At 38.2% G+C, this 13,119-nt stretch overlaps 1 protein-coding gene across 2 annotated transcripts; it reads left to right on the top strand.

The window, feature by feature from the left end:
• The first annotated feature begins 4,423 nt into the window (after nt 1-4,423).
• LOC120414719 (endoplasmic reticulum chaperone BiP) lies at nt 4,424-12,076 on the top strand. Of its 2 annotated transcripts, none has more exons than XM_039576025.2 (2): nt 4,424-4,656; nt 9,319-12,076. In XM_039576025.2, the coding sequence occupies exon 2, from the start codon at nt 9,331-9,333 to the stop codon at nt 11,302-11,304; it is 1,974 nt and encodes a 657-aa protein (XP_039431959.1). In that variant the 5' UTR covers nt 4,424-4,656; nt 9,319-9,330; the 3' UTR covers nt 11,305-12,076. The 2 variants fall into 2 exon arrangements, with proteins under 2 accessions (XP_039431959.1, XP_039431967.1); XM_039576033.2 differs by lacking the exon at nt 4,424-4,656 and adding an exon at nt 8,611-8,632.
• Nucleotides 12,077-13,119: the final 1,043 nt, after the last annotated feature.

Here is a 13,119-nt window from a genome sequence, read left to right as displayed (position 1 = left end):
CAAATTACAAATTAAATTAAAAAAATATTGACAAGGAAACATTTTTTCGATGGATCAACTATGGTCCCCTTGGAACGAGCTGTCAAGTAGGAATTTTTCTGTCAAGAAGGACCGCGAGGTTAATTTTTCCAAATTGATTTAAAAATCTATTTTAAACACTTTGTGGTGGTACAAAGGGTCATTGTACTCAGAAATATAAGCTTTATCGTTGTAAACAATAATATCAGCAATCTAAGCTTCATTTTAGGACCCAATTGCTACCATGCAATTTTGTGGAAGCATGGTACATTTTACCATATTTGCGTTTACTTCTACCAAAAAGCCACAGTTAATTTAATAAGCAGAATTTTTAGCAAATGTTCTTGAAATTACCATGGTTTGGCTTTCAGTGTACAGATTCTTACAGCATTCTAACAGGAAAATGTTCTGCCCTTCTAGCAGGATTCTGACAGAACGAGCTCTGCTAAAATACCAAGTCACGAAATATTCTAGCAGAGCTGGTTCTGTCAGAATCCTGCTAGAATGGTGGAACATTTCTGCTAGAATTCTCTAAGAATATCCAGCTCTGTTAGAACTGAGCTAGAATTCTGCTAGAACGCCGTGACTGGGTATCTCGTAACTGGGACCAGTGTGTAAAGATTTTTCTTGTAAAAATTGGACAAAACATGAAAATTTAATAGGGTTGTAAAGCCTTATGTCAATCTGTATGTGCAAAGGTAAAAAAAACGATTAAAACCCATTTCTGATCACTTCACCCACACCTTCCTCACTTTAGGCTAGTACGCTGATCGGAAGGAAAGGGGTCAAGAAACAGCTTTACGAACAGCAGAACAAAGAAGAGGGAACGATTTCTTGGGGCTTTTCTTCACCCTCTCTGGCTTGCTTACTCTGCCGCTGTTGACCATTTGAAATTTTTCTTGACCGATTCCTTCCGAAGTGCGTATACCGCTTTTACTGAGAACAGGCTAGACCTAGACCGAGATAAATTGAATTTAAAATCCATTTGATATTATTGTTCACAACGATAAAGCTTATTTTTCTGAGTACAACCTTTTGTACGACCGCAACGGATTTAAAATGAACTTTTAAATCAATTTGAAAAAATATCTTCGTGGCCCTCCTTGACAGCAAGGGTCCTACTTGACAGTTCGCTCCAAGGGGACCATAGTTGATCTATAGAAAAAATGTTGTCTTGTAAATTTTTTTTTGCGTGAAAAAAAAAAGTGTTCAGAAATGGTTTTTAATTGTGTTTTTTTACCGTTGCACATAAAAATTTACAGACGTATTTTTATTTAAAATGTCACATGAAATCTTGTAAGACAGCCAAATTCAATTAAAAAAAAAAAATTTGCTGATAGCATGCGATTGATTACGAAAAATGCCGCATGTTGTTTTTTAAATTGAAAAAAGTGACAACATGAAGTCATATGGGGCAAAATAGACCCTTTCTCGAGGCCTGCGGTGGATGAGATTGCCACCACTTCAAAAAGAAAAGAAAAGAATTAAAGTTTTCTTACTGTCACTCCAACAGAACTAAAATTTCAGATGACGATTTCTCAGAAACTCATGATTTTTTTTTTATTTAATTCAAACATGAAACATTTATAAATTGTCTGTCTATTTGAAACAGATTTTTTGAATATTTTGTATTCATGGCTTTCGTTTGAAAATTGGGTCTTAAAATGAAGCTTAGATTGCTGATATTATTGTTTACAGCGATTAAGCTTATTTTTCTGAGTACAATGACGCTTTGTACGCCCACAATGAGTTTAAAATGGATTTTTAAATCAGTTTTGAAAAATTAACCTCGCGGTCCTTCTTGACAGAAAAGCTCCTACTTGACAGCTCGTTCCAAGGGGACCATAGTTGATCCATCGAAAAAATTTTGTCTTGTCAAAAAAAAAAATTGCATTAAAATGAAAAAAAAGTTATCAGAAATGGTTTTTGATCGTGTTTTTTACCGTTGTACATAAAAATTGACATAGGGCTTTAGTACCCAATTATCTGATTTTTTTCAAAGAACGTTCAGTTTTTTTTTAATTTAAAAATACTTTAAGAACGAGAAGGAACCATGCAAGAAAAGGTCGGAAGCTAAGAACAATTAAAATTTTAGAATCACGATTAAATTTTTTAAATCACATAATTTAAAGAAAAGAGCAGAAAATTTCACAAATGTTTAATGTTCTAACATTGAAAATTTACCCAAGAGTTTCCAAGCTAAAGTGAGTTGAAAAATAATTCTGAGAAAATCTATTTTTTCACTAAATTTAAGCTTCAACAGGCTGTGCAACCAGAAGTCCGATCAACAAAGTCAAAAAGGAAAATTGTTAGAAATTTTCTTAGGTTTTCAAAAATATGTTTGCAGGGGTGCTTTTCCTTAAAATATTTTAAATTGCAAAAAAAAACTATAGATTTCTTGGAAAAAACTAAAACACTTTTTGATAAAAGTTTAAGTTTTTTCTAGAAATTTACAGCTTTGTGTAATTTAGAATTCTTTTAAAAAAAGCACCCCTGCACAACATATTTGCACCTAAAAATGATTTTTGATATTTTGTGACAATACTAAATATTTGCCAAAAAACACTATTTGCGCATTTTGTATGACCATAAGTCCGCAAAGTTATTTGGAGACTTGTATGGAAAAACTAATGACGCAAAATGACTTCTTTTGACATAGGGATTGCATAGACAAAATTTCATGCGAAACATAAAATACAACATAAATTTACTTACTCAAAAGTCACCTAAAACTTCAGAATATAAAAATTCGGCAAAAAGCAAATTTTCAACCAATTTTTGATCTAAAGCATTGGAAAGAAGAACTAAAAAAAAAAGTATGCAGTAATTTTTGTATTGTTCCAGCCTATGCCTCTAAGCATTTTTAAACAATTTAAATGATAATGGTTTTATTCTAGAGTAAAAATTTGAAAAAAATAGGTAGAAAAAAAGTTGCTTTAAAAACACGAAAAAAACTAGAAAGACAAAAGGAAATAATAGGTAGCTTGGGAGGTAGTAAAAAAATAAAACAAGAGAAGTAAAGTTTTTCGTAGAACAAAAGTTGCTCAAAATGACCTCGTGAGCACGGGAAAAATAAAAAAATTCAAAAAAAGTGTCCAAGTGGTTTTTGGATGGTCCCATCTGTAAAATATTTGCACCGGCCTCATCGAATCATGAACAAAAAAAAAAGGAATCTATTATTCTCTTACTTTTAACAGAAAATTGGAGTTCTGGGACCCAATTTTAGTAAATTTTTTAATACATAGTTGATTGCCTATTAAATAACAAAATGCATGTTTTCAATATTTCATCCCCACAATGTTGGCCGCCATCTTGAATTTAAAAATTCTAAAATCACTTTAACGTAGTAACGGGATCATACTTGAGTTGGACAACAAAAATAAGCCAGTGATTTTTTGTGTGATTTGATTAACCGAAGTGAAATTTTTGTATGTGTGTGGCCCACAATAAGCCTTAAGTTATCTGAAAAATTAAACTTAACAAGATAAATGCATACAAAATTATTTAAACTCACACTCAGGATTTTATCATACACCCTGTGTTAAAGAACTTTCGTTCTCTCTGAGAATGGAATCAAGAGAAATGTTCTCGTAAACATTGAAAAAAAAATTAAAAGCCCCTACAAAATCCCTGTTTAATTTAAAAACATTTTTAATCTTGCAATTAGCTTAATAATTTTAAGATTCACACATACGTGGCTTTTAAGTCTGATATCAAAATTGCACCGCAATCTTTCCAAAAAATTGCACCATTTTCAATATTCCTCAAATCTGTCTTGTTTACACCCCCTCACCACCGAACCCCGATCAACCATTCTGCCACATCCACCACCCATCTTGCTGCACCATTCATGAAAAACCCACATCAGAGCTTGACTCTCCGCACTCTGCCCATCAATGAAACTTTCCTTCTCTCGCGACCACGTAGTAGGGTGGGTGGATTTATTTATACATAACATACTTGTAAAACGTCGTTTTGATATGTTTTTATTGGTAAAAGTGCAGACAATATTAAATCTAGATTATGTTTTCATTAGATTTCCAATGCAGATAGGTTGAAATTAAAATTCACTGTATAAGTAAGAAAAGTCAGAAAAACATGAGACATTTTCATATATTTTTAAATTTGTTTCAAAAAAAAAACTAATTTCGCCTGGTACTCAAACTGGTTGCCAATTTAACCCACTTGTTTAATAAATAAATAAATTTAAAAATACAACACATTGGGCTAATCGACCCTACCTCGTCATCGTTTTCTCGCGGAGAGTTCGAGAGCGATATTCCACGTACTCACCGCTTTTGCCGGTCGTGGTTTGCTGCGATTGGTCCACGCCGGTCTCGCCGGACGAGTCGGAACTTGGCCGAGAGCAGGATTTATTCCCCTGTCCGTGAGCGTAGAAGGCGTAGTATCACTCAAGCAACAGAACAGAAAGGAACACAAACTCAGTAAAAGGAAATCAGTTACAAGTGAAGGAAAAGTGAATTTTCTCCAAGTGCATGAGCAATTTAGCAATTTTAGTTCGAGAGTGAATTAGTTGGTGTGAAGGAATACAGTTTTACACAGTTATTGGAGCAGGAAACTCCAAAGGAAAATACTTTAATTGCGGTTGCAAAGGATTTAAAGCCGACCTTTCCAAAGGTGAGTTTCTACTTTTTGATGACCAAGAAACGTGTCATGCAATGTTCAAATGGTAAAAGTTTGCTTTTTTGTGGTCCATATTGTACAGATTTTTCTAGTAACTGCATTATCAGTTAATATTAACGGGGATTTCCCCGTGGAAATATAGCTTCTAGAAGATTTTCACAGAATCGCGAATTTTCCTTGAGAGAGCGGAAAACGTCTGTCAGTGTGCGTCAATGAGTGAGTGTTTGCGTGTGTTGGTGTGTGACAAAATGGCTACGTCATTCAAACTTTCACAAATACCAAAGTGCAGCTTTGATTTAAAGCAAAGTGCAACCATAAAAAGAAATAATGGTAAAAATTGGATAGTATATAACTTGTATTTAAACAAAAAAGTGTTCTCTTCAGGAAATGATTCCGTTTAAAATTTAAAATAACATCACAAATAAAACCTTTTTAAAAATATTATGTTTCAACTTGTTCTGTTGTTGATGTTCAAACTGGCTCATAAAGTGGTCTGGATAATTTAGGTTTTTATCAGAAAAAGTCTCAACAATACATTTAGTTTGGAGGATTTTTTTCAATTTCAATGGTAACATTTCAAATTACGTAACCTTGCTCTATAAGTCCCAAGTTCAAGTCTTATTAAAACATTATTGTTGAATTGGTCAGCTTCACGACAATTTCGAGAGTCTGAAGTGAAACTCAATTTTAATAGTATGTTGAAAACGTTATAAAAATGTTCAATAAATAATAACTCTGACAATGTGACAATGCATTCCAAATATTTCAGGATGGTCTCAAGTAAACTAAAATATAAGAACAAATCAAGAAAATTTATTTGGAACTGTTTTGAACTGGTTGCACTTGTAATTTCATTGAAATTTAAAAACCTTTTAACATGTTACATGCTTCATGATTTTGTTTAATTATTATTGATGTTTTTCGCGGACATTGGGCTATATTTGCAATGGCCACAATATTACTTTCAGATTAAGGTTTGTTTTTTAAGATATATATTTTTGGCACTTTGTAGTTCATCGAACTTTAAATGATTTTTTTTTTTAAATTTTGAATATTTTACATTTTAGCCTTGTAATGCCCAATTTTTTCGGATTTTTTTTAAATGTTTTCCCATGATCAGGAGGTCATTTTAAACCACTTTTGCTTTACAAAAAACTTACTTCTTTTATTTATGTTTTTCTTGTTTCATTTAGTTTTTTTTATGTGCATTTATCTTGTTTAGTTTGTAATTGTTTCTGATAGTATTTGGTTTATTCTACCACCTCCTATCATCACCTTTTGCCTATTTAGTTTTTTTCATGTTTTTACAGGCACTTTTTCAATTTTTACTCGTTTTTTACATTTTTTACTATAGAACAATACCATTTTCATTTAAATTTTAAAAATATGTAGTGGCATAGTCTGTGACAATACAAAAATTATGCATATTTATTTGCACATAAAATATTGAAGATGATATTGATTTTTTTCCCCAAACTATGGCAAAGTCACATAAAGCAAGTCATACTTTCAACCCATTATTTTTTTAATTTAAGAAATTATTCTTTCCAATTCTTTTTTAATATCAAACATTGGTTGAAAAATTGATTTTTGGCGAAATTTTATTTCGAAGCCCGCCCAGAAGCGGAAATCTAAGTAGCGCCTTCCTACTTTTCAAAGATGTTCCAAAAAATGAAGGTAAAAAAATAAACAAAATTATAAATTTGGATCAACTTTAATTCTGTAGGGGAAGGTGGGGCAAGACGACCATATGGGGCAAGAGGAACAATCGCTTGTATGGCCGTAATTTTTACAATTTTGATTATTTCCATTATGAGGAATTGTTGCTAGCAATGCAATTAGCTGATTCTACTATTAACATAACATAACCGCCAAAACGACGTAAACGCCACGGGGCATAAGATTGAATGAAGTTTTTTTCAAAACCTTTGTTTCCTTATAATATTTGGAAAGTACAAAATAAGGCTTAGGGTTCGTTTTAAGGCTCATTTTATCAAAATGCTACTTTTCCTAGATCAGTAGTGTCCCTACCAATGACTTGCACGTATTATAAAGTATGATTGATGTTTTGATTATTTTTGTAGAGGTGGGGCAAGTGTACCATATGGATTTTTAGTATGAAAAAAAAAACGAATTGCTGCAGCAACATATTTTATTGTGAAAAAAATACATAAAAGTTATTAAAAACTAATAAACAATTGTTTAAAAAATTGTCCATACACGATATAATAATGTCATGAAAATTTACTACTTATCATCAAAGTAATTTTTTTTCGTAAAAACGGTCAAATTTTTAGTTAAATATTATTTTTAAATCTAAAAATTAAAGAAACGTTTCAAATATATCCTAATCTGATGTATCTAAGTGATAATAGTTCAAATGTTAGTAAATTAGCATGTTTTTCATGCATTGTTCCTCTTGCCCCAACGGGTTGTTCGTCTTGCCCTACTAGTTGAGTAGAACGTACGAAAAATCAAAAAATTTAATTAAAAAATTTTAATTTAATTCCGACAGATTTTTTAACGTTTTTAATGGGTTATAACGAGCATTTCCTTAGCTTGTTACACTTGCCCCACTTTCCCCTAATCTGTAATTTCGGAATACACCCATATTATAAATTGGAATCAACTGTAATAATTCAAAATACTGCATTGTATTTTTTAGTTTTGAACTGCAATATACTGAAAAACATGTCTTATTTCGATAAAATGAAAGACGAGACATCAAAAAATGAACCCGTGATTAGGAACCATAATTACCTCTTAGGACAATGTTTCACGAAATTTGAAGAGGGTTCGGGGCACCTGTTTTAATTTTTCTTTACTTAATTTTTTTAACTAATTATTGTTAATCAACGGTAATCGAGTATTATGCATTTCACAACCCTTTTTTCATTTAATTGTTCAAAAAGTGTTCCACATTCATCAAAAGTTTAACACAAATGGGCAACATTTTTCGACAATTGACTATCGCTTGAATGAGTTTTTGATAACAATACATCTTTGTCACATTAGAAAACCAAAAAAAAGGAAGTCGGATTTTTGAAATCTATCCTGCCACTTTTATTTAAATCACTGCAAGGCTGCAAGCTTACTCTATATACAATTTCCTAAAAAGAATATTTTAGATTAGGTGGTTTAACCTACGAAATAGCTGTTTCATGCCACTTTTTTAACTTTTTAAAGAATGACAATTTGAATAAATAAAAAGTCTCACTAACAGGATATCGTTGCCAAATAAAATTATGTACTACAAGCCTTACCCGACAAACTTCGTTCTGCCTTTTTTTCGTTTGTTGACGTTTTAACTTTTTTGCTTATTCAGCCTCATGTGATCAAAATTTTATTTTACGTAACTTTTCCCACACAATCTGCAGATTTTCCGGAATCGGCTCCAGAGTGGCCAAAGTTGTAACTTTTTGACGTAAGAACCTTCTTTGGACTTATACGAACCCAACGCAACAAAGAGCACCTCGATCCGACGTTCCGTGTTGAATTGATTCGCGTTCGAACAAAACCGTCGAAATTTTTTATATACATAGATTACTATTACTAAAAAAAAAAAAAATAAAAAGAAAATAAATTTTAGATAAACATTCATTAGATATTGTTGTGCACTGGTACTGGAATACAATTCAAATCATAAATAAGAAATACTGAACATTAAAAATAAAGATAGGTTAAATAATAAAAAAAAAACAATTAAATTCAAAAATTTGATCCAACTGTGCGCATGATGCCGTCATACAAAATGTAATACAAAATTGCTGCCACAGTGTGCGTTTCGTCGACCGTTGTTTCCACGACTACAAACAAACTTCGGCAATCAAACGCCCTCTCCCTCTCTCCACGTACTGAGAGAGAAAATCCCGGAGCGGAAAGGTTGACGTGTTCTTTTCTTCCCCGGCAACGGTTTCTGACGAGCCGCCGTACATTACTGACTGTCTGTTTCAATCGTGAGCTCGAGGAGGTAACAGGTTTTACACACCTTTTTCCCCAGTTAGAATCTTCCATATAGGCCACCAATTTCTCGAGATTTGTACAAACGCAGTAGGCTAGTTAGGATGTTCCGGAAAGGTGTCCAGCTTCAGGACCGTACCCTTTCGAGTTTTAGTGCGTAATTCGTGTGTGCTGCGATACATTGAGGGCAAGACGAAATGTGCCAAACACTTTCTCGAACAATGCCATATTTGGGTTATTACGCGGACCCGACTACTTGGACCCAAAATGAGGTCAAAGAACCTAACGGTACCTGTGTCGGGAGCGTGTGTCTGTGTGTGTGCGCCGCAAAATCTACAAATTTTTGACCGCTAATCGAAGCGACGGGATACGCTTCGGAATTCGGGGAGGCTTCGCTTGGCCCTTGCCAACGTGGTGATGAGAGCAGTCAGTGTCTGACGTGGCCCATTTTTTTTTATTTCTTCTGTTCACGCTTCACTTCTCATTCTTGTGTGCACTGAACTTTAGCGTTTGGGGAGAGTAGGGACGAGGAGTTGCATTAGGATTTGGTTCAGATTTAGGGGCGTTTTTTTCTTGTGGACTTGACCTTGTGTACGTCACTTTCGGGAACATTCCAGAGTATCCCCATTAGACTAGTAGATAAGTTATGCAACGTGGACATTCGCAAACTAACGCGCGTTTCATTCTCTTCCGCAGAGTCGCACCGAGATGAAGTCGCTGATACCGTTGGCCCTGGTGGTCGCGCTGGCCGTACTCGCGTGTACCGCCGCGGAGGATAAGAAGGAGCAGGACTACGGAACCGTGGTCGGAATCGATCTGGGCACGACGTACTCGTGCGTGGGAGTGTACAAGAACGGACGCGTGGAGATCATCGCCAACGACCAGGGTAACCGTATCACGCCGTCGTACGTGGCCTTTACCGCGGACGGTGAGCGGTTGATCGGCGATGCCGCCAAGAATCAGCTGACCACGAACCCGGAAAACACGGTGTTTGACGCGAAGCGACTGATTGGCCGTGAGTTCACCGACGCCACCGTCCAGGGGGACATTAAGTTGTTCCCGTTCAAGGTGTTGGAGAAGAACTCGAAGCCGCACGTGAAGGTGTCGACCAGCCAGGGCGATAAGGTGTTCGCACCGGAGGAAATCTCCGCCATGGTGTTGGGCAAGATGAAGGAAACCGCCGAAGCTTATCTGGGCAAGAAGGTCACGCACGCCGTGGTTACGGTGCCAGCCTACTTCAACGATGCGCAGCGACAGGCCACCAAGGATGCCGGAACCATTGCCGGGTTGAACGTGATGCGTATCATCAACGAACCGACTGCGGCCGCCATTGCGTACGGTCTGGACAAGAAGGACGGCGAAAAGAACGTGCTGGTGTTCGATCTGGGCGGCGGTACCTTCGACGTGTCCCTGCTGACCATCGATAACGGAGTGTTTGAGGTCGTTGCCACCAACGGAGACACCCATTTGGGAGGTGAAGATTTCGATCAGCGCGTGATGGACCACTTCATCAAGCTGTACAAGAAGAAGAAGGGCAAGGATATCCGCAAGGACGTGCGTGCCGTGCAGAAGCTGCGTCGTGAAGTTGAGAAGGCGAAGCGTGCTCTGTCCTCCAGCCACCAGGTTCGCATTGAAATCGAGTCATTCTTCGAGGGTGATGACTTCAGCGAGACCCTGACCCGTGCCAAGTTCGAGGAGCTGAACATGGATCTGTTCCGTTCGACCATGAAGCCCGTCCAGAAGGTGCTGGAAGATGCCGACATGAACAAGAAGGATGTTGATGAAATCGTGCTGGTCGGAGGATCCACCCGTATCCCCAAGGTCCAACAGCTGGTCAAGGAATTCTTCAACGGCAAGGAACCGTCCCGCGGTATCAACCCCGATGAAGCCGTCGCGTACGGTGCTGCCGTCCAGGCTGGAGTGCTGTCTGGAGAGTCGGAAACCGAAGCCATCGTGCTGCTCGACGTCAACCCGCTGACCATGGGTATCGAAACCGTCGGAGGAGTCATGACCAAGCTGATCCCGCGTAACACCGTCATCCCCACCAAAAAGTCCCAGATCTTCTCGACCGCTTCGGACAACCAACACACCGTCACCATCCAGGTGTACGAAGGTGAACGTCCCATGACCAAGGACAACCATCTGCTCGGCAAGTTCGACCTCACCGGAATCCCACCGGCGCCCCGCGGCATCCCGCAAATCGAAGTCTCGTTTGAAATAGACGCCAACGGTATCCTGCAGGTGTCGGCCGAGGACAAGGGAACCGGAAACCGTGAAAAGATCGTCATCACCAACGACCAGAACCGTCTCACCCCCGACGACATCGACCGGATGATCAAGGACGCCGAACGGTTCGCCGACGACGACAAGAAGCTGAAGGAGCGCGTCGAAGCCCGCAACGAGCTGGAAAGCTACGCGTACAGCCTCAAGAACCAGCTCGGAGACAAGGACAAGCTCGGCGCCAAGGTCGCCGACGACGACAAGACCAAGATGGAGGAAGCGATCGACGAGAAGATCAAGTGGCTCGACGAGAACCAGGACGCCGAATCCGAAGAGTACAAGAAGCAGAAGAAGGAACTGGAAGACGTCGTCCAGCCGATCATTGCCAAGCTGTACGCCAGCAGTGGCGGCGCTCCTCCTCCAGCGGGCGGCGAAGACGAAGATCTCAAGGATGAGCTGTAAATTTGCGATCGATCCTTTAGTTTAGCGTAATTCCTTTGTCCGTCAGTCGTCGATCTAGTTGTCCCTTCCGCGCTCCTTCCCCGCCACGGGGGACCAGCCGGAGCACTAGAAAGATAGAGAGTTCCACAGTGAGAACGCGAGCGTGAATACGAGAGAGATCCGAGTGTTCGTGAACTAGGCAAGTTAGGTGTTCTCATCTCATTTTTCAGATGGGAGTTAAAAAAAAAACAAAGTATAATTTAATGAGCAACTGAATACACTTACGAGAGCGAAAGACATCGATTCGTCTTAATTTATTGTTTCTTTTTTCATTTATTCTTCTTTTTTTTTAAATTTGCTTCGCTCCAGTAGAAGTGGCGAGGCGAGAAAAGATTTGTGCATTTGCCCCCCCTCCCCCAAATGTCTAAACTCCAATCAAAAGCTTAATTTTGGTTCCTTTCTTTTCTCACCCACCCACCAAAACAACCCCCCCAACAAATATCGACTGATTGTAATGTAAGTGTGCTGCTGAGCGCGAGCGTGATTTTTCTGTTCTGTTCAAGACAATGCGATTCAGAGAGAGGAGGAAGTAAGTTGTAAAACGAGATAAAAATAAAGCATAAATGAATAAAATCTTAGGAAAACTATTAGCATTTTCAACGAGTCGCGATTGAGAACATCAAACAAACAAATGAAATACACACACAAAGTGAAAAACAAAACACACACAACAACAACACTGTACGCGATGGTTCAATAAAGTTTTATAACTAAATGAAATCATTCGAGATTATTTTGTTGCTTTTTTGTTCCCTGGGATAGAAATTTGAGAAATTCACCTTTCCTTTTAAAGATGACTTTGTTGTGTTGAAAGAAGCCATTTTAAATTAAAGGTTAAAAAAAACTTAAGCATTAAAAATTTAAAAAAATCACTTTGGATAATCGAAACCTGAGATTTATTAAAAAATCTTCGTCTAATGTTTGGTTCTCGATCTTATATATGACCAGATCACAATCATAATGTGATTTATTTATTTTTTAAATCCAAGGTGGTGGCCATGAACGATCGTGCATAAACCACGTGGCTTTCAAATCTAGATTAAATTGTCAAAATGACCTATCTGCATAGAAAACCCATGACTCATAGGTTGCTTTAAAAATTTACTTTTGAAATTTGAAATTATCAGCCCCGCGCTTACCACTAAAGTTTTATTAAATTGGGGCCGCAGAACTCGAATTTGATGTTGCTTGGACAACCTTCGGGTCATAGGCTGTCTCCAGATGCGTTGCCATCTAACTCGGTTCTTAGCTATTTCTCTCCAATTCCGACTCTGAACACCCACACTTTCCAAATCTTCCTCCACTTGATTCAACTACCTTGCACGTTGCGCTAACCTCTGCCGCGTTCCAACCGGCTCCGAAATGACCACCAACTTGACCGGATTTATTGCCTTGGCTTGCCGTAGAGTTGCGCCAGCTCGTGGTTCATCCTTCTCCTCCATACATTGTTCTCACGCGAGCCGCTAAAGATCGTCCTAAGCACTCGTCGCTCGAAAACTTCAAGCGCTTGCAGGTCCTCTTCGAGCATCTTCCACGTCTCGTGCCCGTATAGAACGACCGGTCTCATCAGCGTTTCGTACATGGTGCACTTTGTACGTCGAGAAAGGGTACCCGACCCGTCGATCGTCACGCTCGGCCTATGGGAGTCCTAAGTGACTCGGTTCCTCCTGCCAGCAGATACTTCGTCTTCGCCACATTCACATTCAAACCAACTTTCTCCACTTCCCGCTTCAATTCGGTGTACTTCCTAGCGACCTCCTCGAACGTTCTGCCGAC

Source organism: Culex pipiens, chromosome 3 (assembly GCF_016801865.2).
Source record: "Culex pipiens pallens isolate TS chromosome 3, TS_CPP_V2, whole genome shotgun sequence".
Taxonomy (NCBI): domain Eukaryota; kingdom Metazoa; phylum Arthropoda; class Insecta; order Diptera; family Culicidae; genus Culex; species Culex pipiens.
This window is presented reverse-complemented; position numbering and strand designations above follow the sequence as displayed.

Bases quoted from the DNA above. Each gene is read 5' to 3' on its own strand.
- LOC120414719 (XM_039576025.2), top strand. From the start codon at position 9,331: ATGAAGTCGCTGATACCGTTGGCCCTGGTGGTCGCGCTGGCCGTACTC.